The 27,088-nt window shown below is 59.2% G+C and overlaps 1 protein-coding gene across 1 annotated transcript in view; it reads right to left on the bottom strand.

The window, feature by feature from the left end:
* CROCC2 (ciliary rootlet coiled-coil, rootletin family member 2) overlaps positions 1-27,088 on the bottom strand; it is a 72,166-nt gene that overhangs the window by 27,591 nt on the left and 17,487 nt on the right. The window contains exons 6-20 of the mRNA XM_069540876.1: positions 25,079-25,088; positions 23,756-23,829; positions 23,019-23,198; positions 21,767-21,863; positions 21,600-21,689; positions 21,258-21,446; positions 20,863-21,059; positions 18,585-18,729; positions 18,033-18,179; positions 11,474-11,667; positions 8,054-8,181; positions 7,388-7,557; positions 6,605-6,781; positions 3,782-3,895; positions 513-656 (exon numbers count right to left, since the gene is read on the bottom strand). Of these exons, the coding sequence (XP_069396977.1) occupies positions 513-656; positions 3,782-3,895; positions 6,605-6,781; positions 7,388-7,557; positions 8,054-8,181; positions 11,474-11,667; positions 18,033-18,179; positions 18,585-18,729; positions 20,863-21,059; positions 21,258-21,446; positions 21,600-21,689; positions 21,767-21,863; positions 23,019-23,198; positions 23,756-23,829; positions 25,079-25,088 (2,056 nt within the window). The remainder of the gene's footprint in view (positions 1-512; positions 657-3,781; positions 3,896-6,604; positions 6,782-7,387; positions 7,558-8,053; positions 8,182-11,473; positions 11,668-18,032; positions 18,180-18,584; positions 18,730-20,862; positions 21,060-21,257; positions 21,447-21,599; positions 21,690-21,766; positions 21,864-23,018; positions 23,199-23,755; positions 23,830-25,078; positions 25,089-27,088) is intronic.

Below are 27,088 nucleotides of genomic sequence, written 5' to 3' on the forward strand. Positions count from 1 at the left end.
CCCGCCCGCCTGCCAGCCTTGGCGCCCGGCCCGGGGAGTGCATGAGGTCGCTGGGCCCCGGGGCCCCTCCCCCAGCCCCAATCCCTGTGCCCGCCTGCCCGCCCCCTCCCGCGTCCCCACGTCCTGTCAAATCCCCTTCAGAAACACCTCCCCAGCCTGCCTGCCGAGCTCCGCTCGCCCGGGCCCAGACTGGCCCCCACCCCGGGACACCTCACAAGGCTCCGGGGGCCCCGCACCAGCCTCTGGGCCCTGGCGGGGCCCGCGCGTGGCTGCCCCGGGACACCCCACTCGCTCTGCGTGTCTCCCCCCATCCAGGGCGGCCTCGCCCCCCCAGGGCCTGGTCCGGCGGCATCCAGGCCTCACGCTGTGTGCGGGCGGGCTGCACCCGCTCAGCAGCGTCTCGCCCGGGGTCTCCCCATGGCTTGTTGGAAGGTGGGTCCCGGATGCGGGTCCCCTCCTACCCCTCAGGTCACACCTGCCTCGCAGGGGCCCCCCTTCCCACCCTGCCTCACCTCTCTCCTGGCGCTGCTCCGCTGGGCCGCCATCTCCCGGAGCCTCTCGCCCAGAGCCCTGGCCTCCCTCTGATGGGCCGAGACGGCGTCCTCGAAGTGGGCCTGCAGGGCCTTCAGGTCTGCGGTCGTGGCGCTGATGGTGGCCTGGGGGGAGCAGCAAGCCGGCCGCAGCGTCAAGTGTGCCTGGCGGGAGGCTCAGGCCCCCACGGGCAGCCCCACGCTGTGCTGGGCCAGGCGGGCAGCCCGCTCGGACCACGTGAGGTGGGCCTGGGGCTCCGGATGACCACGGCCAGTGCCGCCAGTGCCGGTTCCTGAGGGTCCCAGTGGTGAGGGGGGCGGGGCAGAGGCCCCGGTGTCGGGGTCGGGGGGAGCTTCCTATGGGAAGGGCTGACCCTGCCCCCTGAACTTTCAAGCAGGCGGGTGGGATTGGGGGACGCTCCCCGGCTCTAAGTGTGAGAGTACCTGCGACACGCCTGGTAGGGGTCGGGGTCGTCCCTATTCGGACCCGCGGTTACGCCCCGAACTTGGATGTCCACGCGGGGGGACCCGCGGCTACGCCCTGTACTTGGATGTCCACGCGGGCGGGACCCGCGGCTACGCTCCGAACTTGGATGTCCACGCGGGCGGCACCCGCGGCTACGCCCCGTACTTGGATGTCCACGCGGGCGGGACCCGCGGCTACGCCCTGAACTTGGATGTCCACGCGGGCGGGACTCAGCTTGGCCTGACTCTGCTTTCCGGTGGCCGCAGCGCCAAGACGCTCCTCTAGTGCTAACCGAGGGCCACAGGCTTGGCCATGACGGTGCGAGAACCCCTCCTGTCCATGAATGAGGACACCACCTGCCTACCCTGAGCCCGAGACCCAGCCTAGCTTCCTGGCCAGGACATACCCCCGCCACCGCCCGGGGTGGTCTGGGTCCCCAGGGGCAGTTTCCTCCGCAGGGCGAGGGACAGAGCTGGCTCTGTGCTCCAGGGAGGCCTGGTGCCCTGCTGCCCCCGACGGGGTCTCTGGGAGACACCCTTCCCCCGCCCCTTCCCAATTCACAGGCCACTGTCTGAGGGATCTGGCAAGCTGGGGCTCTATCAGGCCAAGCTTTCTGCCCTCGGGGAAGGAAGCTCGCTGGTGCCGCCTCTGTTCCTGGCCCCTGCTGTCCATCTCCACTGAGAAGTGTCACCTTGGCGGCCAGGTCTGGCTGTGCCCCCAGGATAGCCCCAGCGAGGCTGCAGTGAGCGCTTGGTGTGGCCAGGGTGGGGTGCGGCTGTCCATCTCCACTGAGAAGTGCCACCTTGGACGGCCAGGTCTGGCTGTGCCCCCGGGACAGCCCCAGCGAGGCTGCAGTGAGTGCTTGGTGTGGCCAGGGTGGGGTGCGAGTGGAAGGACTGCTTCCTCGGGATCAGGAACCGCAGGGCGAAGCCGGGAGCCCCTGCACCGACGGGGGCCTTGCTTGTAGGTCACCCACATCTGCTGTTCCGTGGCCGGCATTTCTCCCCACCCTCCCCTCTCAGTGGGTTTTAATTTCCGTTTTGCAAGTCAGGGTGGCAAAAGAACCCTTAATGAGCTCCCGGAAGAGCCCAGCTGGCGGGCAGGCCCCCCCCCCACCATCCAGGGGGAGGCTCAGAGCCAGCTCTAGGGAGGACTCCCAGAGAGGCCCCTCTGCGAGCCGGGGCCTCTGCTCCCGGGCCTTGGGGTCTTTCCTGGCCCGAGGGAGCAGCTAGGGGGTGGTCGGGGAAAGGAGGTCCCAGTTCCATGGGGCTCCCACACCCCTCGCGGCTGTGTCCATGGTAGGACAGAGCAGGGCGGGGGCTCCAGGGAGAGAGGCTCTTAGGCAACACCTTCCCGGGTGCCAGGAGCGGCCCGGGACTGCTCTGCTAGTGACCCGGGGGTCCAGGTCGCTGCATCAGGAGGGGGTGAAGAAACACCCTGGCAGCCAACCCCTAATTGCAACACTCCTTCCCTTGCCCAGCGCCCCTCCCGCCACGGCCCGCTAGGTCGGAGCAAACGGCCTGGGCTCCCCAGGCCTGCCATCTGGGTGTCCTGCCCTCGTCCAGGGCCCCTTGCGGTCTCTGAGCACGGCCCCGCTTGTGGGGTCAGAGGGCCGCCACCCAGCCCTGAAGCCTGCGTCCCACCCACTCACTTGTTCGTGGACTCACGGAGCCATTAACGCATCTAACCCCGCACCCTTGGGGCTGGGGACACACCGGGGACCGGGGTGAAAAATGAAGGTGGGCAGGCTGGAAGAACAAAGGCGGGGGCAGAGGAGACATGGCGCTGGCCCAGCTGAGCCGACTGGGTGCGGCTGGAGTCCTGAGGGCAGGGTCCGGCTTTGCTCTCGACCACCCCCGCTACCTGCGGGGGGACTGCGTCCCCCAACCTCACCGTGAGCCATCCCCCCGGCCCCCTCCTCCCGTGGGCGGCAGGGCCCTGGCCTCTGCGTCACCCACCCGGGGCCTGGCGCCACTCCGTAAACAGGCCGAGGCTACCCTGCCGGCGACTGCAGCGGTGCCCAGCCCCACCCGTGGGGTGGGGCACAGGGCCCCAGTGTGGCCACCCCTGCTCCCGGAGTCTTACTTGCTGTTGCCTGCCCTGTGCCCCCACACGGGGGCTACTGAAGAGAAGCCAGGGGCCCCAGGTGACCCCAGCTGGCTGCCCACAGTGGCCTCCATGCACGTGGGGGCCTCTGCCCACTGGCCCAGGGTGGGCGGCTACCTGCTGGGGTCTCTTCTGGCCCCTCGGCGGATGCCCCCCTCCAGCTCTGCTGGGATTCTCTATGGGGTCCTTCTGGTGAGCGCTTGCCTCAGTTACAACGCTGGCCTACCCGCTGGGCTTCTCCTTTGGGAGGGGCCTCTCCAGCAAGTCAGCCTCAAGAGGCCCTCGGAACCTCCTACAGCTATGCTGTACCACAGGCAGCTGAGGCCAGGCAGGGAAGGCCAGGGGCTGGGGGGCTGGCGGGCATAAGCCTGGTCTGCCCCCTCTGTTGCTGGTGCCAGGCCCTCCCCTCTCTGGCTTCTGCCCAGTGGCACAAGGGTGACTGGCCTGCTGCCCCCCACCCCTGTCCCACCCCATCGCCTTTGCTTCCCGCAGAGACACTGTCCCCTCCCAGCAGGGGATCTGGAGATCCCTGGGGGAAACGGAGGCTCGGGTGGGTTGGGTGGAGGGGATGCATCCCTGGGACCAGGCAGGGAGGGGGCGCCTCTGGGGTCTGCCGCCCCCGCTGGGCTGTGCAGGCGGCCAAGCCAGGTGTCTCGCTCCGGCTAGGGTGCGGGCTCACCTTGGCTCGTTCCTGCCAGCCCCGGGCCTCGTGCTGCACCAGCTCCAGCTCCCACGCGGCCCTGGACAGCTCCTCCCTCAGCTGGCTGGTCTCCGCTTCTCTCAGAGACAGGGCCTGGGCGACAGGGGCAGGGTGCTCGTGAGAGGGCTGGGGGGCTCTGAGGAGAGGCTCAGCAGAATTCTGGGTGCCACGGCCCTGCCAGGACGCAGGCTCTGGGAGGAGGAGCCCCTCAGAGGCAGCTGCATCCTGAGGGGGTGGGTCCAGCCTGCCAGCCTGCGCTCAGGCAGCTCCCCTACCCCACCCAGGGTGCCTTTCCCCTCCCACCTGCTTCTGCCCAATACCTGCTCTCTCCCAGCGCAGGTCAGGGGGCTTCATGGGCCACCTCCTCCCTGGAGCCCTCCACCTGCTCCAGGCACAGAGCAGGAACTGCTAATCGTTCCTAACCTCCCCACGTGCTCCGCGTCGCTGAGGGTGAGGGGTGCGCGTGAGCCCCCGGAGATGCTGCGTTTCACACACCAGCCCCGAGGTGGGAGGGACCCCTGCTCTGTCATCAGGCTGTGGGGTGGCAGGGATTTGGCAATGCCCGTCAGTCACAAATGCACATCCTCTCCCTGCCAGGCCCACTGGGGAGGGCAGCCTGGAGACACGCATGACCTACGCTCGGGGTCTCCGATGAGTATTTATAATGTTATTTATAATGACAACAAGACTCCCACCGAAGGGAGGCCAACAGAACGAAGGGGGATCCCTGCACACGTCGGGGCGTCATGCAGCTGTGGAAAAGAACCAGCGAGCTCTGAACACAGTGTGGAAGCCCCCAAGTCTGTTGATCCTGAGAAGAGAAAGGTCCAGAACATTGTGTGTCCTCTTCATCCCTGTGCTACAGAGGCGGGCGTAGGAGCGTGTATTCCCACTTGCTGGCCTGTGCACGGCAGTCTCTGGGAGGAGGTTTGTAACAGAGTGTGTCTGCTTTTTGCCCTGGGTGCTGGGGGAGCCTCTAAACCCCCGGAATTTCACAGGTGAGGGTTGTCTGTTATTTGCGGACCCTGGGGCCACACCTGAGCTTGTGCTAACAAGGTGGTCGGAACCCTGGGGCAGTGAGCCACTGAGACCGGCCTGACCACCCAGCCTCTGGGAGGGGGCTGGACCCTGAGTTTAGTCCATCACACCCACACAAGGAAACACCAATAAAACCCTGGAGCTTACCGGCTGGTAAACACCCTAATGTGCCAGTGGGTGGCCGGCCCTGGCTCTGCGGAGAGAGAGCCCGTCCCCGTGTCTCTGCACTGGGCTCGTCCTGGCCTGTGTCCTTTACAATAGCACTAACGGCAAGTGCGGTGCTTCCTGGAGTTCTGTGAGTCACGCTGGTGAACAGCTGAATCCGGGGCTCTGCCCTCCCCGGACATTCGTACGATGCTGTTCCTCTACCACAGCCTCCCGACCCTCCTTCAAGCCCCACCCTCGACACGCTGTCCTCACTTTCAGGAAGCAGCAGAGCGGAGTGGCCAAGGACATGGTCCCCACTGCCCAGCAGGTGTACCGTGCCGCCCTGGGCAAGTTATTCAACGTCTGTGAATCTCTGTTTCCCTCCAGTCAAAGGGGCCGATAAGAGCGTGAACCTCTCAGCGTTGTGAGAGTCAAACTAGAGATGCAGAGTCTGACAACAACCTTGGTTATTCCTGCTACTGTAACTCTTCTCCCACGATCTGTAGCTGTACCAACCCCTGAGCGTCCTGTCACAGTGCGACAGCCCACAGGAATGTGTTTACTTGTCCGTCCCCTTCACTCAACAGTGCGCGCTTCAGGGTGGCGCGGGATACCGGAACTGTCTGCACTCACAGGGTAGCTTTTACCTGCCCAGTGTCTGAATTCCAACGGCCTGTGGGATGGGAGGCGGGTTGGGTGGGTGGCTGATGGATGGACACACTGATAGCCGGCTGGCTGGTGATCAGATGGATGGAGGGATCATCAGACATGTGGACAATCAGTGGATGTGGGTGGGCAGCTGGGTGTGTGGATGGAGGGAAGGGTCTTTAAGTGAATGGATGGATGACTGGCTGGGTGAGTGGCTGAAGAGACGGATGGTCAGGTGAGTGGAAGATAGTTGTGTGGATGGACAGCTGGGTGGATGTTTAAGCAAGTTGATGGATAGATTCATGGTCACGTGTGTGAATGGCCAATTGGGTATGTTAATAGACGGCTATGTACGTGGGTAGACAGCTGGGTGTGTGAATAAAGGATGGATATTCAAGTGAACGGATGGATGATAGACAGGGGAGTGGAGGGACAGTGAATTGCATGGATGTGTAAATGGGCAGGTAATTTAATGGGCAGATGGATGAATGGTTGGATGGGTAGATGGATGGGTGGATTGGTGGATAGATGGGTGGATGGATAGATGGATGGATGGATGGACAGGTGGATGGATGAATGGCTATGTGGCTGGATGGACAGATGGTTGGATGGGTGCGTGGTTGGATGGATGGATGGATGGACGGATGGATGGATGGATGGATGGGTGGATGGGTAGATGGATGGATGGATGGATGGACAGGTGGATGGGTGCATGGTTGGATGGGTGGATGGATGGAAGGACGGATGGATAGATGGATGGATGGATGGATGGATGGATGGGTGGATGGATGAATGGGTGGATGGGTGGATGGTAGGTGGGTGGATGTCTGTCCACCAGGACTGCTGTGGAAGATCAAAGCTGCAATGACAGTGGCGTGGAAAGGTTGCCCCGCACAGCCCTCTTGCTGGGTTGGAGAAGGCAAGTGATCAGACACGAGAGCTCCCACTGCCTCGTGGTCGGCCCATCACCTGCTGCATCTCGCGTTCCAGCTGAAGGGGACTCTCATCCCGCTCACGCTTCAGGCTCTGAATCTCCTCCTGCAGAGGCTCCCTCTTGGCTGCACTTTTTGCCACCAGCTCCTCCTCCTGTTCCAGTCTGCATGCCGCCACTTCCTTCTCCTCTGTCAGAGACAGACTCGGGGTCTCCTGGGCCGAGGAAAAGGGACAGGCCATGAAGACTCACAGGTCAGGACTCGTGAGACCAGCAGGCGCCTGTGTTCCTGAGTGAGACTGGGTTCGTGGGACGTCAGGGCAGGACAGGTGCCCAGGGACCGTCCGGTCCAGCCAGCCTCACGCCGACACCTCACACGCAGTGACACGTGCTGCGAAGGGCTCTCTGGGCCCCAGCGGCTACCACCCCCCACTCAAGTCACAGCTCAGAAACTTTTCCTGAGCCTCCACAGAGCACCAGGCACCCTGACATGCAAAGTGTGTAAGGACGTGTCACTCGAGGCCTTCTGGGACTGTGACCAGCGGGACGTCTCAGAGGGGGACAGAGCTCCGTCCAGCTATGGGTCCTCAGACTGCGGCCAGGTCAGCCGACGCCCGTGGGTGCCTCTTCCGTGAGGGACAGGGCCCTGGCCGCCCACGCGCACTGTCAAGGGTCCTCTGGCCCAGCCTCAACGTGGCCTGGGCACCCCTGCCGCCCGGCTGGTCTCCTGGGCCCCTCCCCAAGTGCCTGCCGTCCCTGGGGACATGGTAGACTCCCGGGAAGCGGCTGGGCAGCTGGGGGCTGGTCCCAGGGAGGCAGACCTTCTCCCTCTGGAGCCGGGCTAGGTCCTCGAGGTGGGCCAGCGCCTGGCTCTCCAGGGCCAGCTGCGTGTCCTGCTCCTGCTGTATCACCTGCTGCAAGAGCCGCCCCACGTCCCCCTGCAGCTTCGTCTCCTGGACCTCCCAGGTGCACTTCAGCTGCTCCATTTGCACTGTGAAGGGACAGGCGCATCTGACACCCACCGCGGGGCCCTCCCTCACCCCTACCTCATCCCCCGGAACACCCTGCGGCCCTGTGAGCCCCTGTGGAGTGGCAGCCCCCGGCTCTGAGGATACGGCCCAAGCCAGTAGAACAGAGCCCCCCAGGTGCCACTGCAGGCACGTGTCCTGATCCCAGCCTGCGCTGGGCAGCCTGCATGCTGCAGGGTGGGCTGAGCAGGGACGGGCGCACAGGGGGTGGGGCCGGGGGCTGCCACGCTGACCCTGTGGCCACAGCCCGTTCTGAGCCTCGGGCCAGCGCCGGCAGCAGTGCCCACCCATCACAGAAAATAGTGGCACAAGTCACTCAGACACACGAGCTCTGGGCTGCGTTTGGGCCCCTTTGGGGGCTGGGGAGTGGGAGCAGAGCATCAGGGGACGAGCTCGTCTAAAGGGTCTGTCTGGGGCTGGTCTGGGGACAGGAGCCGAGGGGGCCTGTCTGCGGAGCACCTTGCAGGGCCTGCCGGGCCAGCCTTGCGCTCTGGGCCTCTCCCTCCAGCTGCTCCTGCCGTGACTGCTGCTGTGACGCCAGCTGTTGGGCCTCAAAGAGGCTGTTCTCCAGGGAGTCCCTCTCGGCCCTGCAGAGAGTCACCAAACAACAGGCGAGTCACTCACTGGCGTGACTGGCGGAGGATCCTGCCAACGAGGGACAGCGTGGAGCCCATTTGCTAGGACAGTGCCCGTCAAGGCTGGGATGGTAAATCAGAAGGCAAACGGGGGACAGCTCATTCATCGTAAATCTAAGAACAAACTGGACCCTGCATAAACAATGTTCCAGGTGGACTAAAAAGCGAAAATGCAAAAACAATACAAATAGACAACAACTAAGCGACTCAGAACTGTAAAAATAGTAGAAAAAATCCAGAAGGGTATTTTATAATCTTAAGCAAGGCATAAAAGCCACAAGACAAAAATAAGGAGGCAGCAGACCTGAATGCACTTCAGGAGAGGGAGACGGAAAAGATTCCACACACCAAGTCAAAAGACAAGGGGCAGGGCTTCCCTGGTGGCGCCGTGGTTGGGAGTCCGCCTGCCGATGCAGGGGACACGGGTTCGTGCCCCGGTCCGGGAAGATCCCACATGCCGCGGAGCGGCTGGGCCCGTGAGCCATGGCCGCTGAGCCTGCGCGTCCGGAGCCTGTGCTCCGCAGCGGGAGAGGCCACAACAGTGAGAGGCCCGCGTACCGCAAAAAATAAACAAACAAACAAAAAAAACAAGGGACAGACTTGGAGAAAATATTTGCGCTAAATATGCAAAGGGTGAATGTCCGTCACATACAAGGAGCTCCTGCCAGTCAATGACAGAAGGCGTCTGATCCTACAGAGCAATGAGAACAGTGACCGTTATTCACAAAGAAAACACAAATGGGGAATAAACGTAAGAAACTCACTGGTCCTCAAGGAGGTTCTAATCCCAACTATGATGGTTAATCGATTACATGTCACATTAGCAAAAGCTTAAAATAACGATCATATCTAGTGTTGGCAGGGTGTGAGGGTGACTTTCTCTGGTTGGGGGGAGGGGGGCTGGGAAATTTCAGAACGTAAAGCGTGCATGTCTTTGGGCCACAGCAATCCCACTTCTAGGCGTCGGTTCTTCAGAAAATACACATGAACCAATGGCGCGGCGCAGCGACGTTCCCCGTAGCTCCACACGGGGCGTCAATCACACTCAGCTTCGATGCCATGAAATGCTGGAATGTTTCAGAAACTACGGGGCATCTCGTTAGCTGCTAAGACAATGAGGACATTCTCTTAAAGAGTCACTCTGAGAAGCAGCCTTCAGAGCGGAACTCGTGCAGCACGATTCCCCCGCGTGAAGAAGCCGCCTCTGCGTCTGGGCACAGACGCAGCCCTTCAGAAAGTGCCTGGGGTGCACGAGGTGACTCACAGCGGCACCCGCTTCGGGGGCGGGTGATGACACGGACTGCGTCTCTGACAGCAAATCCATCAGTCACCAGCCAGCCAACGAGCGTGTGCTCGGTCCAGTGCTGGGTGACGTACGGTGAAAAAACCAACCAACTAACCAACGAGGACACACCACACTCAACACAGATGCCCACATGAAGACACAGACAGCCGACGCGCAGCCCCAAACGGCTCGGTGGGTCAGGGAGGGCCACGGGCCATGGGGGACCTTGCTCAGCCTGTCCCGGCCCCGCCGCAGTCTCCCTCGGGCCCCCTGCACACCTCTGCCGCCAGTGTCAGAGTGGGGTGTTGTCAGCACCTTCCGGGGGCGCCCTGGTGTCTGCAGAGCCCAGGAACCTCAGTCCTCTGATATCCCGTCCCCCCTCCAGTCCCCACCCTCTTAAGCACCTCACATGTTCCCCACTCTCCACGTCTGGACGGCTCTCCCCAGCTTTCTGTGCTCACTCGGGCCCCTCTGAGGGGAGTGACCTGTGCCGGTCCCGGACACTCTAAGGATGTGTCCAGTCTGTCCCTCCACCAGAGCCCGGGAGCATCTCACTTCCTGGAAGGAGGCCCGGCACCACCAGCAAGGGTGCGTGGGATACAGGTGGGGACCCCAGTCCATCTTGCTGGAGCCTGAGAACTAAAAGAGGTCCGCGGCACCGCAGCCTTGTCAGGGCCTGGGACGGGGGGCCGGAGGACCTTGAAACCTGGGCTCCTCGGTCATCAGGAGAAGCAAGCCATGTCCCGTGCCGCCCTGTCACCAGAAGCTCAGACTGGTCCCTGCGAAGTGCTGTTTAGTGGGTGTGGGACTCCGTCTGGGAGCTGCAGGGCCTCCATGCACAGAGGCCCTGGGCCCAGTCCTGAGGCTGGGGGAGGGTCCCCTGACCAGGGCCCATGCTCTGGGCGGCAAATGCTGGCGGGAGGAAAGAGGCCCCCTTCCCTGTCCTCTGAGCACTGGTGGGGCCTGGGACGGGGCCAGGAGTGGGGTCTTGGGACCCTCTGCTGCCAGCCACCAGGAGGAGACTTCATCGGGCTTCCTGCTCCAACTTGTGGCCATGCTTTCCTTGGGAGGAGAGGTCTTCTGTGAAGAAGTTCGAGGACCTGGGCCTCTAAGTTTCCTCATGGCCCCCAGTACTGGAATTTCGGGAGGAACTCTTTCTACAAAAGTACTTCGATGTTCCTGAGGAGGGCACAAGGTGCAGAAAGCCACCAGCTTATGGATGTCCTTACAGGCCACAGGCCAGCTCAGCTCACCAGGCAACAGCTGGCAGGGCACCCTGTTCTCGCCTGCAGTGTCTGTTCCAGGTGTCCTGGAAGTGGCCCCGATGGTCTTCAGGGTTCACCCCCACCCCCAGCCTCGTGGTTCCCTGGGGCTGCCACCACCCGGGCTCCAGGGGTAGTCACGGGGCCCCAGCCTGCATGTCGGAGCCCTGCGACGCCCAGGATCTCCTCAAGGATGTCAAGCGGCTCAAGACGGCTGTGGGCAGTGGGGAGAAGGGCACTCTGTGTCTGCTGGAGGAGGAGCTGGGCGTGGCTGCTGGCCATCTGGCCAGCTCTCACCCCGAGCCTGCCCGGGAATGAAGTCTCCTTAGAGTTGAGCCACGCTGATGGCGGAAAGGCAGGCTGTTGAGAGCACCAGGAGCGCCTGGATCCAGCCTTGCCTGAAGCCGTGTGTACCCTGAACTGCTCAGATCCATGAGCAGGACGTTCCACACCTTTTCTTCTGCTGGTCTGAGGTGGGCCAGTGCAACCATCTCTCTCAGGAAAACTGTTCTAGGAAGGCTCTCGCTGCATTCACCTCTTCTAGGTGCTCTCTGACCCCACGGGCACTGTGTTTGCCCCTCCCTTACAGCCTCTCTCCCATGTAGACATACCTGCCCTGCCTTACAGTTGCTGAGTGACTGCCCATCCCTGCCACACCACAGGCTCCCTGAGGTCAAGGCCACATGACCCCAGGTACCTGAGGTCAGCTGCCTCCTCAGCTGTGAGCTGGCCCTGCCTCTCCAGGGCCTGCTGCTTGGCCAGCAGCTGGGCCCGCTCTTCAGACAAAGCCTCCTTCTCCTGCAGGGCCCTCTGGAGCGCGTCCATGTGGGCCTCCTGGTCTTGCAGGCTCTGGGCCAGCTGCTCCTCCAGGGCCTGTTTCTTGCATGTGACCTAGGGGAGGGGGAGGGGAAAGTCCAGCAGAGAGAGTGGAAGTGTGAGGAGGGGCCTCTCCAGGGAAAAGAAGGACTTCAGAAAAAGTGGTTTCATGCAGAACGGCATGGAGGAAAGAGTGGAGGAGGAGGGTGGCTATGAGACATATTGGACCCCTGGTGCATGTGTGTTTTCACAGCAGAGGGACCTCCACTCCTGTCACCATGATGGAGAAATTATTGAACTGAGCACCCCCAGGTGGGACCCAGCTGCCAATCTAAATGGTAACCTCTGTTGGGTCACAAGTTTCTGGGGTCAGGAGACATGGCACAGAAATGCAAAGAAGGTGACAGAGGAACAGATTGTAGCAGACCAACACCTCCACCAAGAACATCACAAAAATCTAGACAAAACCTATCACAGGAATCTGTATAAGGCCTCGGAGAGCTGTCAAGGTAGCTGGGTCTGAAGGAGCCAAGATCTTGGAGGAAAGGGAAACAGAAGAGTGAGACCACCACTCAGTATCTCTTCTCTCCTCAGAGCATGTGCTGTCCTATTATGAATAGGACCAGAAAGTGCAGTGGAGCATCCAGAATGTCAGGCAGGACGTCTGGCAATCTCAGAATTGAGACACAAACACCCAGAGTTCAGGGTGGGGGCCCTAGTTAGGAGCACAGGAGAGCCATACCATGAGGTCAACACCCCGAGGTAGCTCACTCTTCAAAAAAGACTGAAACCAGTTACAAAACAGCTAAATCCAAGACTGGATAAAGGTGATCTGCTCTGACTCTGATATCCTAAAATGAAAAGCAAATTCCCTTTGGAAGAAGTTTATATCACCCAGAGCCTCAAATTAGCTCTACAAAACCTCAAAATCTGTCATTCAATAAAAAATTATTAAGCACCAGGAGATAAGGCCAAAGGACTGAAAACGAAGAGATAAAAGACAATAGAAATAGACCCAATTTGGGGGTCCAGATGTTGGAGTTATCAGACAAAGACCTGAAAAATGTTATAATTAATGTGTTCAAGAACATATCCAAGAAGATGGAGAATTTCACTAGATAGCTGAAGTGTGTGTGTGTGTGTGTGTGTGTGTGTGTGTGTGTGTGTGTGTGGTTGAAGTGACCATTTGAAGCAGAAATATTAATAATGTATTACAGAGTTTATAACAACGTATGTATAAATAAAATATATGGCAACAAGCCCTAAGGATGGGAGGGATAAATGGAATATATTGTTGTCACGATCTTACATTGTTTGTGAAATAGTATAATGTTATTTTAATATAGACTGTGCATACCATAATTTTAAAGTAATCACTAAAATAATAACAAGAAGAAGTATAGCTTTAAAAAGTTAATAGAGAACATAAAATGGAATACTAAATAAATATGCAAATAACCCAAAAGAAATCTGGAAAGGCAAAATGTAAAAATTTACAAAAAAATGAGATAAATAGAAAACAAACACCTAGATGGTGAACTTGAACCAAGCATATCAACAGTTACCTTACATGTAAACGATGTAAACACTCCAGTTGAAAGGTAGAGATTGTCAGAGTAAATACAGAAGCAAGACCCGACACACTTCACATATACAGACATAGAGAAATGAAGGTTAATGTATGGAAAGGATGTAACATGGAAACAGTAAGTAAAGCAAGTTGGTGTGGCTATATCAATATCAGGAAAATTAGATATCAAGAAAACAAATGTTACCAAAGATAAGAGGGGACATTTTATAAAGATAAAAAGTCAGTTCAGCATGAAGACATAAAATACTAATTTGTGTGCTCCTAAAAATAGGAATTCAAAGTATATGAAGCAAAAGTAGACAGAACTAAAGATAGAAATAGACAATTCCACAATCATAGAGATTTAAATGTCATCAATAGAACAAGTAGACAAAAAAAAATCAAACTAATAAAGCAAACAAACTAATAAACCCCATAAGGACACAGAAGACTTAAACAACAGTATCAAGCAACTTGACTTAACTGATATTTATAGGCACTACACTCAACAATGGCATAATACACATTCTTTTTACATGAACATGGAATGTTCAACAAAATAGCTAATATGCTGGGCCATACAGCATGCTTCAATACATTTAAATCTGTTCAAATAATATGGAGTATATTTTCTGACCTTATTGGAATTACATTAGATGTTGATAATAATTAGATACTTAGGAAATTCCCACATTTGGAAATTAGGTAATATATGTCTAAATAATCCATGGGTCAAAGAAGAAATCACACAGAGAATGAGAAAATAGTTTGAACTGAATGATAATAAAAACACAACAGGCAAAATTATTAGAATGCAGAAGAAACAGCCACAAGACCAAGTAGGAAATCTGAATAGCCCTGTATCTAATAAATAATTAAATTTTTATCAAAACTTTTCTCACAAAGAAAACTCCAGACTTAAATGACTTCACTAGTGAATTCTACCAACATTTAAGGAAGAAACAGAAATTTTAAAACACTTTCAGGACATAGAAGAGGAGGGAACACCTCCCAACTTATTTTGTGAGGCCAGCATGACCCACATTCCAAATCTGACAAAAACATTATGAGAAAAAAAATCATAGACTAATGTTCCTCATGAATATGGATGTCAAAACCCTTAAAAAACATTATGAAATTGTTTATCTCAGGTATGCAAGGTTGTTTTAACATTAAAAAATAAACCAATATAATTAGCTGTATTAACAGAATAAGAATGATGGCATGATCATCTTAATTCATTCAGGGAACACATTTAACAGAATTCAAAACCCATTCATAATTAAAAAAAAAATCTCAGCATGCTAGGAATAAAAGAGAGCTTCCTCAATCCGATAAGAGGCTCCTATGAAAAGCCTATAGATAACATCACACTTCATGGTGAAATATTGAATTCTTTCCTCGTAGTTGAGTTTGGTAGGAGGATGGCCACTCTCACTACTTCTTTTCAATTTTGTTCTGTAGGTCTTTAGCCAGTGAATTAAGAGAAGATGAGATAAAAGTCACTGAGATCAGAAAGGAAGTAAAACTGTTGTTATTCACAGATAACATGATTATGTACATGTACAACCCTGGCGCTTATCAATGAATTTGTCAAGGTTGCATGACTGACAGTTAATCAGCGAGATTATATTTCTATATACTAGTAATGGACATAGGAAAATGAAATTAAAACAGCAAGGCACAATATCAAAACTAGGAATTAATTTAATCAAAGACGTGCAAGACCTCTACACTGAAAACTACAAAACACAGCTGAGAGGAATTAAGTAAAGAAAAAAATGGAGAGATATACCATGTTCATGGATGGACAACTAGATACAGTTAAGATGTCCAGTCTTCTCAAATTGATCTATAAATTCAACACAACCCCAATCAAGGTTCTACCAGGCTTTTTTGGGTATAGAAATTGACAATCTAATCCTAAAATGTATATGAATATGCAAAGGTTTGAGAACAGCCAAACAATCTTGAAAAGAAGGATAAGATGGGGATACTCACATTACTTAATTTCAAGACATTAAAAAGCTCCAGGGGGCTTCCCTGGTGGCGCAGTGGTTGAGAGTCCGCCTGCCGATGCAGGGGACACGGGTTCGTGCCCCGGTCCGGGAAGATCCCATGTGCCGCGGAGCGGCTGGGCCCGTGAGCCATGGCCGCTGAGCCTGCGCGTCCGGAGCCTGTGCTCCGCAACGGGAGAGGCCACAACAGTGAGAGGCCCACGTACCACAAAAAAAAAAAAAAAAAAAAAAAGCTACAGGAATGAAGACTGCAGTTTTGGTGAAAGGATGAACACATAGATCAGTTTGCACAGATCAACAATATGATCTGGGCACATATATGCACATGTATGATCGATTTATTTTCAACAAGTTGCCAAGATAATTCAAGGAGGAAAGGAAAGTCTTTTTGAAAATTGGTGCTGGGACAACTGGATATTAGTATGAAAAATAATGGACTTCAGTTCCTATTCATACCACACACCTGACTTCAGTTCCTATTTCATACCACACACCTGTGGTTCTCACACCTTAATGTGCATCAGCGTCACTGGGAGGGGTAATTAAAATCCAGATTTCTGGGCCCCACCCACAGAGTTTCAGATTCAGTAGGTTTGGGGAGGGCAGCTGAGAATTTGCATTTTAAACACGTTCTCAAGAGATACGAATGCTGCTGGTCTGAGGAACACACTTTGAGAACCACTGCTGTACAGAAAAATCAACTTGTAATGGATCATAGACCTAAGAGCTAGATGAAAACAGAGCAGGATATTGTCTCGTCCTTGGGCTAGGCAAAAATTTTTCAGACAGCCCCTAGAAAACACTAACCATAAATTTTTTTAAAACTTGGTAAACTGAATTTTGCCAAAGTTAAACTTTTCTGTCCATCAAAAATACCATTAAGAAAATGTATATTTAAAAAAAAAAAAAAAAGGGATTCCCTGGTGGCGCAGTGGTTGAGAGTCCGCCTGCCGATGCAGGGGACACAGGCTCGTGCCCCGGGCTGGGAAGATCCCACATATTGCGGAGTGGCTGGGCCCACGAGCCACGGCCGCTGAGCCTGCGCGTCCGGAGCCTGTGCTCCGCAACGGGAGAGGCCACGACAGTGAGAGGCCCGCGTACCACCCCCACCAAAAAAAAAAAAAGAAAATGTATAGGCGAGTCACAGAAACGTCAGTACATCTGTCTGGCAAAGTACTTTTATCCAAGATATACGAACTCCTACATATCCATAATCGAAATATGAAAACCCAATAAAAATAGGCAATAGACTTGAATAGATACCTGACAAAATAAGGTATATGAATATTCAGGAAGCACATGAAAATGTGCTTAATGCCATCTGTTATCAGAAAATGCCAATTAAAACCACAATGGCGTATCACTTCACACACACAGAATAGCTAAAAAGTAAAGACGGATGATGCCAAATGTTGACGAGGCAGAGGAGCGGCTGGAAGCCTCCCACGCTGCTGGTGAGTAAAATGATAGAATCACTTTGGAAGACCGCTTGCCGGTTTCTTATAAAGTTCAACACACACCTACCCAGTGACTCCACAATTGCACGCCTATGTATTTACTCGAGAGAAATGAGAACATCCACACGTGACTTGACCATGAACGCTCATCGCAGTCTTGTCCACTCCCCAAATGGAAAGAAGCCAGAAGTCCAGCAGCGGGTGAATGGATAAGCAAGCGTGGTTTATCCGAATGATGGAATATTACTATGCAGTCAAAAGGAAGGAGCTCTTGATACACCTAAGAACAGGGATGGCTCTCAAAGACGTCATGTTGAGGGAGAGAAGCCGGGCTCAAAAGAGTCTATGCCCCATGGCTCCATTTACAGCAAGGTCTAAAACAGGTCAGGGCAGAGGCCACCTGGGTGGCCGTGACAGGAGGGAGCCTGCTGGGCTGGTGGAGACACTTTGCTTACAACTGTCAAAAACTGTGCACTGGCTTACTAAGTGTAGTCACCCTTTGACTAAAAAAAGAGGAAAAGATGACCCCAAAAAGGCTAGGACAGTCTGAGAAACAGAAAGAGGCTTGACTGAGTCCCAAAGGTGACAGACCATGAAGTCTGAATGCCACTGGGGGCCGGAGACGCTGCAGAGACAGGGTTTCCATGTGGACCGACAAGGCTGATGTCAGGAGAAAGCAAAGGTGCTGCAGTGTCTCGTCCCAGGGAGTCTGACCTCCTCCATGGAAGATCCATGTCAGCAGATTTGGGAATGAACGCAGGAATGCAAGAGCGAGTGAGTGACGGGGCAGCTCTTTTGTGTGGATGTGGTCCAGGAAGGAGAGAAACAAGACAACGGAGGAGGAGTGAAGCCTTCCCCCCGAGCGTGTGAGCATCAGTGGGCCCGAGGCCTTCGACCCTCTGACCAGGGGAGAACCCAGCCCCCGGATGTTGGGGACAGGCCTGATGTAAAGGTCCTTCTTTGTGTGTTCCTCCCCCGTTCCCCGCCTCCCAGCCCTGCGGAGACGGCTTCGAATCAGCCACGTCAGGCAGCATTGCAGTTAGAAAGCGCTGGTGCTGACATGCATCCTGAACCAGCGTGACTTCCAAAGGTGCCGCGTGCCCGGCTGCCCCAGAGGCAGCGGTGGCCCTGCTGGGTGGGCCTGGGGGCCCGGGGCCCCGCGGACCCCTCACCTGGCCCACTTGCTCCAGCTGCCGCCAGAGAGGCAGGGAGGGGTCCATGTGCAGGCCCCGCCCCCACACCCTCAGCCCCCAAGTCCAGGAGGGGAGAAGGCGGGGAGAGCACGGGTGAAGGGAGGGCCCTGAGCTCAGGGGAGCAGGGTGGGGGCAGGAACTCACAGCCACGCTGGGGAAGCGAGGCTCAGGCAGGGTCCGTCCCCCTGGGCCCTTGTCTCACCTGCAGGACCAGGTGGCTCAGGAAGCCTTTGTCCCGAGCCAGCCCCGCCATCAGGGCAGCCATGTCAGCCAGGGAGTGTCTCTGCTCCACCCCCTCCGCCTTGAGCTGGCACACGAGCAGTTCCAGGTTGGTTTTGCTGGACTCGGCCTGGGGGGTGGAGGGAGGGCAGAGGGCACCCCAGCGGGGAAGCCAGGGAGGGACTTTCAGGTTCATGGGCAGAGCTTCCCCTGGGCAGAGCTGTTAGCGCCGGGGAGGGAGTGAGCCCCGCATCACGGAGGTGTGCGAGCCGGCGCTCTGGGTGGGGCCTGGTGGAAGGGGGCCCATGGTGGTGAGGCCTCTGGGGCAGACGGTGGCCCCCGGGTACAAGACTGCAGCCAGGAGAGGTGACAGGGCGACCGAGGGAGGGGCACCCTGAGAGAAGGTGTGCCCAGCGCTCAGGGAAGGTGGGCCGGTGCCCACTGGCCAGGGACCCAGGAGGCCGCCGCTGAGTTTGGGGGCTCTGGGGATGGCCTGAGGGCCCAGGCAGCGGGGAGAGAGGAGTGGAAGTCGTACCCGGGCCAGGGCCCTGCGCAGAACCTCCGCCTCAGTCTGCAGGACGTCCCTCTGCAGCCGTGCTGTGTTCAGCACCTCCTGGGCCGACACCAGCTCCTTCTTGAGCCCCGAGACCTTCTCCTCCAGCTGCTCCAGGCGCCCTTGACTGAGACCCGGAAACCAGAGGGCGCTAGGTCACCTCAGGGCGAGACGGGGCCGGCAGGCAGGGCAGCTCCCTCCAAGCCCAGGGGCCCCAGAGGAGCGCGGCTCGCCCTGCAGGCCAGGAACCGCTGAGCCCTTTCTGGCTGGGGGTGGCACTGTCAGCGGAGGCCTGGCCCACACGCCTGCGTGAGCAGCGCGGCACACACGCTGGGGCACCCATCTCGGCTGGGCCCAGGGTGGTGGATTTGCCCCGGGGTGGCGCTGGGCCGGACTTGGAGTGGGTGTCTGGGTGGCGGTGGGGGCCGGCCGCCGTGGGCGGGGCCTGCTGTCTCGCTAGGCACCCCGACCCCTGAGACGAGGCTGGTGCAGAAGAGGTCGCATCAGCAGCTGAGGACGCGGGGCCCAGAGGGGACAGGACAGCCCGCTGGTGGCGGCGCGGCGCCCCTGCCGTCCAGCTCCCTCCGGCCCTGCAGGCCCTGCTTCACCAGCTCCGCCTTCTGCCCCGCCCCCCGCAGGAGGCTTCTCTGCAGCCCCGCGCCTGGCCTCCGGACTCCGCCGCTCCTCGTCGTCCCCTCAGCTCCTCCACCCTCCTCCCGAGCTGCCTCCTCTCTGGGAGCAGGGGAGGAGAAGCCGGGGGGCCCCGGGCGTGCAGCGGGGAGGGGAGCCCAGGGACCCAAAAGCCCTGGAGGGCCTTGCGCCCGGGGTGTGCCTGCCCTCGGCCTCTGCACCTGCAGAACCCAGCGGGGAGGAGGGGCGCCTGCCCAACGGGAGCCCCACAGCTCCAGGTCTGCTTGCGCTGCTGACCTCCCCTGACTGCCGAGCCTTGTCAAAGCTGTGCTCGCTGCTGACCCGCCCCCCTCGCCCCGGCCAGGTCCCCTCTGCCGGTCACCCACCAGCCAGGGCTGCAGTCTCAGCAGCTCTCTCCCGGCCGTGCTCTGAAGCACCGAGTCCTGAGGTCCCATTTCCCAAATGTCCCTGGGATTCAGCCCCTCCTTCCCCGGTGCTGAGGGGCCGCTCCAGCCTGCCCCCCACCCCCCTGGCCCTAGGACGCTGCAGCCAGATCAGCCCTGCCAAAGCCACGGCTGTGAGGGCGGCGCTGCTGCCAACGGCTCCCCCGCGGCCCCCGTGACCTCTGCTCCTTGGCGTGGTGAGGGGGCCCCGCCTGCCTTGCTCTGCGCCCCACACCTGCTCCTGTCTCCCCCTGGCAAAGCTCTTCCCGCCCCCCGGGGGCCCCCGCTGGCTCCTCCGCTCCCGGGCCCCTGTGCCAGGCTGAACCCGCCTGCTCTCATCTCTTTGCCCATCTCCCGTGTGTTTCTCCAGAGCGGGACCAGGATGAATTTTTTCTTTGGACCTCCTGTCTCAGAACCAAGTGCGCTGTCAGGACACCCGGAGAAGGGGCGGCCCCGAGGGACCTGCAGTCCCAGACCCCCGGGGTGAGCAAGGGGAAGCACAGGAGGTGGTCCTGTCTGCCCCTGCGTCGCTCCCTCCTGCAGGAAGCCTTCCTGGGCCGCCAGCCCACTCCCCGCCCCATCTCCCGGCTCGGGCAGTGTGTGGATTTGGGAAGGCCCACTGAGCCTCTCACTCAGGACTATAAATCCTGGGGGATTCTCGTTTCAGGTCCTTCACCCCCACCGGCCCCAGGGCAGTAAGACGTGCACAGAAGAATCCAGACAGCCTCACGGCCGACTGCACCACGGAACAGCAGAGCCGCAGGACACGCCAGGAGGGCATGCGGGGCCGCCCCAGCGGATGGGGCGGGAGTTGGGGTTTTATGGACCACCTGTGAAGGCTGGGTAAGACCCCCGGAGGAGTCCTGGCTGCCAGCGGGGAGGTGGGAGACAGCACAGCCTGCTCCCAGGAGGGGAGTGTGGAAATGGGCCGGGCGGCCGGGAGCCTGGGATGCAGGCCAAGGGGCAGGCACGTGCTCAGCCTGGGCTTTGGGAGGGTGAGTCCTGGGGAGACAGCCCAGACGGGCCCAGACGAGGGAAGAGGGGCTGTGCTCAGTGCAGGCAGGGGCTGGGGGGTGAAGGGGCGAGGAGGCAGCCTTCGGGCCAGGAGTACTTCCTGTCCGGGAAATGGCCCTCACTTCTCCTGCGGGGGGCATCGTGGAGAAGGTGAGCCCAGCCGCCAGCCTCACCTTCCCCGGAGCTCGCTGGACTCCCGGCAGCGCTGCGCCTCCAGCTTGCCCAGGAGGTCCTGGCGCTCCCGGGCCTGCTCCTGCCTCAGCTCCTGCAGGAGCCTCCGCGAGGCCCGCAGCTCCCGCTGGCTCTCGGACAGCTGCTGGTGGAGCCCGGCGGCCGCTGCCTCGGAGGACTCTAGCCGCCGGCGCAGCTCCTGCCCGCGAGTGGGAGCGTGGCGTGAGCCCCGTGGCCTGGCCAGGCCTTCGACCACAGAAGCCAGCGGGGCTCCCGACTGCCCACTTCAGACCGGAGACCCTGTCCGGGGTGTGGGGTCCAGGGGCAGGCGCCTGGTGGGCTTTGTGGCTTTGCTCTGGTGGGGACGGGGCACAGCGTTGCCTCTGTGGCCGCCCACCTGCTCCCGCTGCCGCCGCCTCTCAATGACCACCTGCACAGCCCGCAGCGCAGGGTCCAGGGCGGCCGGGGAGCAGGCCCGTGGGGGGGATGCGGCCCGTGGGGGGCTCCTTGGTTGGCCCCGCGCCTCCTGGCCTTCGGTGCTGCCGCTCCAGGCTGGCTCCGGGCACCCCGCGTCTGCCTGCGCCACCTTCAGGGCGCAGGGAGGAAGGGGTAGAGGGGAGAGAGCGCAGGGCTGAGGTCGGACAGGTCCTTCCAGAGCATCTCCCGGGCCTGCTCGAAGCACCAGGACCCTGCAGCCCCTCTGCTGCTCCACGCGGGAAGGACCCGGGACGGGCCGCACCTTTGTGATGCTGTCCGAGGTGAGCTGCAGGGATTCCACCTCAGCCCTCAAGTCTCCCGGGGCCGGCCGGCCTCCACTGCGATGGGACTCCTGCTGGGGCGGGGGAAGCTGCTCAGCGGGGCCCGGGTTCCCCCACCGCGAGCCGCCCCTCTCCCAGCGCCACGCACCAGTTCCTGAACCTCCGTTCTGAGGGAGGAGATGGTTTCCTCCTTGTCCGCGTTCTGCTCTGTGAGCTTCCCCACCAGCAACGTCTGCTCCCAGACTCTGGAGAGAAGTTGGGGTGGGGTTGTCAGTGCAGAGAACAGAGGCTGGGGCACCGGCGGGCCCTGGAACCCCCCGGCCCCGTCGGCCACCTCCTGGGGTGCGGCCTGCCTGCTGGCTTTGGCCGCCTCTGCCTGCGTGGACCTTAGTCCCGCTCCAGTGAGACACCTCTCTTCTGCTCTAGAACCTGCAGTGGCTCCCGCTGTCTCAGGGTAGAGCGCAGAGCCCGACTGCAGCACTGAAGGCCCCCGCTCTGACCCTGACTCAGCTCTCTAGCCCCACAGCGTGGCTTCCCAAGGCCCTGCTCTGTCTTTGGGGTGTGGCAGGTGCCGTGCTCACCTCTGGGCTTTTGTCCCGGCTGGTCCCTCTGCCTGGAACTCCTCTGCCACCATAAGTCTAATGGTGTCATTGTCTTTCCTTCCCGGGACCGCCTTCTTCTCAAAGGCCCCTGGCTGCCCCCCAGCACCCGGGCCTCCCTTCCTGTGGGCCCAGAGCCCTCGGCTCCGGCCCCGGGCGCTGAACCCTCGGGCTGCGCTAGACCGCCCGTGCCCCCGGGCCCGCCGCGGCTCTCCTCCGGGCCGGCTCCAGCGTGTTGGCCTCGCTGACCCCGAGGGCGTCTGTGACCCCGTGAGCCCCAGGTCCCGTGGAGCAGAGGCCCGTGGCAGTGTTAGGAGCTGCCTCCTGCTTCCTGCAGAAGCTGTCCTCACGAGACCGTCGAGCGCCACACGTGAGCTCCGTGTCCAGAACCTCCCACGATAACCGAGGGTGGACCCCGGCCCCTCTGGGGGCCCTCAAAACAGGCGCCCACCCCTGAAAGGATAGGCCTTTTAGGCCTGAAAATTCCACTTCTGGAAGCAGCCACGGGGAAACAGTGCGAGTGCACCCAGGGCAGCGTCCACAGAGACGCGCCCAGTCGCGGGGCGCTAGCCCTGCCTCCAGGGCATGGTGGGTAAGGAGGTCTGGACCCGCCTGCCTTTGCCACGAGGTGGCGATTATGAGCCGTGGGCGGCTTCAGGGCAAGTGCCCCGGTGTCAGGGTGTGGGGTGAAATCAGGAGTTACAACTGCATGTGAGCGAAGTCCCAGACCCGCGGCCGCTGGGCAGATGGGTGGGTGTGGCGACCCGCCCCCGCCCCCCACCCCTGACCTCCTGCACCCACCTGGCCTGGAGTGCCACCTTCTCGGCGTCCCAGCGACCCTGCAGCTTGTCCTGCAGCTGCTGCTCCAGGGCGCTGGCTGTGCGGCTGGCCGTCAGCCGCAGGTTGGAGCCGAGGTTCAGGCAGGCCGTGTGCAGGCGCTGGGCCGTCCTGGCCGCGTCCACTCGCATGTCAGCGAGGCCCCTGGGAGACAAGGGCGGCACTCCGCTGAGCCTCGGGGCTGCCTGCGGCTCGGCCTGGAGGCTCCACGCTGGGCGGCAGGGGCAGGGTCTGGTGACAGGCCTGCGGCAGACCCCTCCCGTGCCGTCCTCAGGGGAGGCCCCGCCGGGTGGCATCTCGGAGGGGCAGGGGTGAGTGGGGGATGGGCCAGGCCGGACAGGACAGGCTGTCCACCTTGAGCAGCACTTCCACCCTCTGAGCCTCAGGGGCCCAGGGTGGACCGTTGGAGGTTCTCGGCAAGGGCCGGGGGGAAGCCAGAGTCCCTGCGGGTGGATCCGGCCCCTGGCGCTGCATCTCCCTAGCTGGCCTGCCTCTCTTCTCTCCCCTGCACCCTTGCCTGCCTCACTCTGTCCATCCGTCCATCTCCTCCACTGCCCGCCTCTGCTGCCGTCTCCACCACTCCCATCGGGCCACCCGTGGGAGGAGTGTGGTGGGCCCGATGCTGGGCATCAGGTGCCCTTCTCCCCGACCCTGATGGCACCCACGCCTGGCTCTGTGTGGGCAGGGTGGCTGGCACGCACCTCTCGGTGGCTGCACGCAGCTCAGCCAGGTGTCCACGGAGGGCTGTGACCTGTCTCTGCAGGAGGAGGACATCCTGGTGTCCCACCGCGCGAGTACGCTGGGTCTGAAAGCAAGAGGCTTGCGTCCACGGCAGGCGGAGGCCCGGGGCTGAGGGGTGAGGGGAGCCCTGCGGCCCCATTCACCCGCCCCACAATCAGGTCCTCCGGCTCCAGGCGGGCGGAGTGCAGACCCTCACCACTACCCTCCTGCATGCGGCACCTGCCCCACTGGGTGGGTAAGGTCCCCGGGGCAGTGCTTTGCTCCCCTCCCCAAAGGACCTGGGGAGGTGACCACTCCCAGGTCCAGAACCAGGACCCACTCAGCCTGGTTCCCCCAATGGGGCCGTGGGCGGCACTCAGCTCCCGCCCTCCAGCTGGGGGGTTGGGAGCACGACAGAAGGAAACAGACTTCGCCTTCTCCAGGACCTAGAGAGCAGCTCTTACTCTCGGAGGGCCCCTAGGACGTCGGGAGTGGGGCCTGGCCCTTCAAGGTGGCAGGGAGGCAGAAGCCTCTGCCAGTAGGAGCCCACGCAGTGGTAGGGGTGGGGGAGCCACCCTGAGAACAGGCGGAGTGAACAAGGTTGTAAGGTGCAGCGAGAGCCCACCGCTGGGCTGTGAACGGGGAGGGGACGGGGTGGAGAGTTGGGGGCAGGAGTGGGATGGGGTCACGTGCGGTCAGCGGCGCCAGCCTCGCAGGGAACTAAGCGGAAGCCCAGAAGGTCCTGAGTCTCCCCACCACCTTCCCAGCCCCTGCACTGGGCTGTGTCCTGAACACTGACCTCCAGGGCCCCCCGGGGGGGCTCACCACCACACCCAGTGCTTTCCGGTGCTCCCAGGGCCCCTCCTGCCTGTTACAGCCCCACCCGCGGCTTTTCAATGTTGCTTCAAACAAAGCACTTTCACGTCCTGCCGGTCCTCCAGCCCAGGACCCACACGCTCACCTGCTACTTCATGAAGCCTTTGCCGATCGCCCTCCCCTGAGCCCCCATCTGAGGTGCCCCCCATCGAGCCCAGAAACACCCTGCTGTGTACCTTGTGTAGGGAACGCCCTTTGCGCCTGGTGCCAGAGCCTTGTGTATACTCGCACCCCACCCCCCAACTGTGACCATCAAAGAGCAGGGATTAGACATGCCTCCTGCTGACACGAAGAGCCAACTCCTGTCCCGCCTGCCCACTAAGACAGTGGAATACTTGAGATTCCACGCTTCACGACTTCTTGAACGCAAGGCTGGGCGGCCGGTATGGTAAGGGACACGCAAGCCAGGAACCAGGAAACTCAGGGACTCTAGGGGGACTTGCCAAACAGTAACTTGAACACGTTTCCTTGACCACAGGGGCTCTGGGGACAGAGAGGAAAGCTTAAGGTCCACCCAAGGGGGAGTCTGCTCACATGTGGAAGTGATCCCCCAAGCTGCACTCCAAGTAAGGTGTGCTAGAGATGGGCGGATCAGCACACACGTGCGCACGCACACACACGCAAACGCGCACGTACACAGCTGCTTGCAGGGCGCTATAACGAGGTGCCGTGGACAGTGACAAGCGCACACACACATGCACACACACACCTGCCTGCAGGGCGCTGTAAAGAGGTGCAGTGTCCCCCACAATTCACATGTTGGAACCTAATCCCCAACGTGATGGTATTTGGAGGTGGGGCTTTCCAGTTCCACCTTCAGGATTGGTGTTAGTGTCCTTATAAAAGAGGCCCCACGAGGGTCCAGTCCCTTCTGCCATGTGAGCTTACAGCCAGGAGGTATCGTCTGTGACCAGGAAGCGCTCTTCACCAGACGAAGGGCCTGGCGCTTTGATCTTGGACTTCTAGGCTCCAGAGCTGTGAGAAGTAAATGTCTGTGGACAAGCCCCCAGGCTGGGGTATTTCTGCTACAGTGGCCTGGAGGGACCAAGACAGTAAGGAAAAAATCTCCCTGTGGTTTTGGAACCACAAGTTAGCCTTGGTGCAGTTTTCAGCCTGGATTCACAAAACCTGGGTGGTTTAAAAAAAACAATAAAGCTGAAAATTTACTTCAATGTGGTCCAAAGGTCGTCAGAGCCCCTGAGAACCCGACCTAAGCAAATGACAGTCCTTTCTGGAGCACACCACGTTCATTCCAGGTTTCAAACAATTTTCAGAGTCCCAAGAATAACATGCAGGTCTTAGGTAAAAATTTTTTTAAAAAACCACCAAAGACACAAGGAAACACAGCACCATGACCACGACCTAGCAGAAACAATAGACTCACACCTTGAAGAAGTTCAGATGTTAGAACGTCAGACCCAGACTACAAAATAACTGTTTCCTAATATGCATCAGCAAACACACGAGAGGCTTGAAAGCACCAGTTAAGCGTGAGATAGCTGGGAAGTATCCAGAATAACGTCAGAATTTCTAAAGATGAGACACACAGCGCTTAGGATTCAAGCCTCATCGGCAGGTTTACGGCCGGTTGGACACCAGAAGAGAAAACTGATGACCAGGAGGGTAGATTCTACCCTCTATCTACCACGTAGACCAGGGGGGTAGAAGGAAGGAAAGTCTGGGAGGTTAAGAAGCGTGGGAGGGAGCACGGGGATGGGTAAGGTCCACGGGGCGGGAGAGGACAGGGGAGAGCGGGACGTGGGTGACACTGAAGCAGGTGACGGCTGCTTGCCAAGGACAAGGGGAGCGCGGCATCTGATGAGTCCTCAGCAGGATAAACACAAAGAAACCTGCGCGTCTGCGGCGGGAAGCTGGCAGGAAGCTGGCAGGATGCAGTCACAGAGAGCGGCCGCTCACAGCGGCCACGGCAAGAGGACGACGGCCTCCGTGGCGGGCCAGCAGACAGAGGACGGGGGTCTCTAAGGCGCTGAGAGGAAGAGCCGCCGGCCAGCGGCCAAGGGGGAATAAAGACCCTCGATAAACCAGTGCCAAACTGGACGCGAGGCCCGTCTCCAGGGCATTTGTTTCCCTAGTGGCCAAGGCGGGGGCGTGATGTGTCTCCCACGTCTCCCCAACCCCACATGGGAGCCCGGCCATCGACGACCACCCTGTTGATGACAAGCGCATATTCCCTCTTGGCGTTCCGTCCCCGTGCAGGGGGTGGCTGCAGCAGGAGGGGCCGCTCGGCTTCTGACTGGAGCAGCTGTCCAGCAGGAGGAGCCCTGTCCACACAGTGGGGTTGGGCCTCCCACCCCGCCCGATCCGTGTGGGCAGTGCCGAGACGGCCCCTCTGAGATGGGCTTGTCCGAGGGACACCTGTGCAGGGTCAGCCTGAGGCCCAGGCACCCGGGGACCAGCTCGGCCTCTGCTCCTGCCAC

The sequence above is a fragment of the Delphinus delphis genome, chromosome 7 (genome assembly GCF_949987515.2).
Source record: "Delphinus delphis chromosome 7, mDelDel1.2, whole genome shotgun sequence".
In the NCBI taxonomy this organism is placed as follows: Eukaryota; Metazoa; Chordata; class Mammalia; order Artiodactyla; family Delphinidae; genus Delphinus; species Delphinus delphis.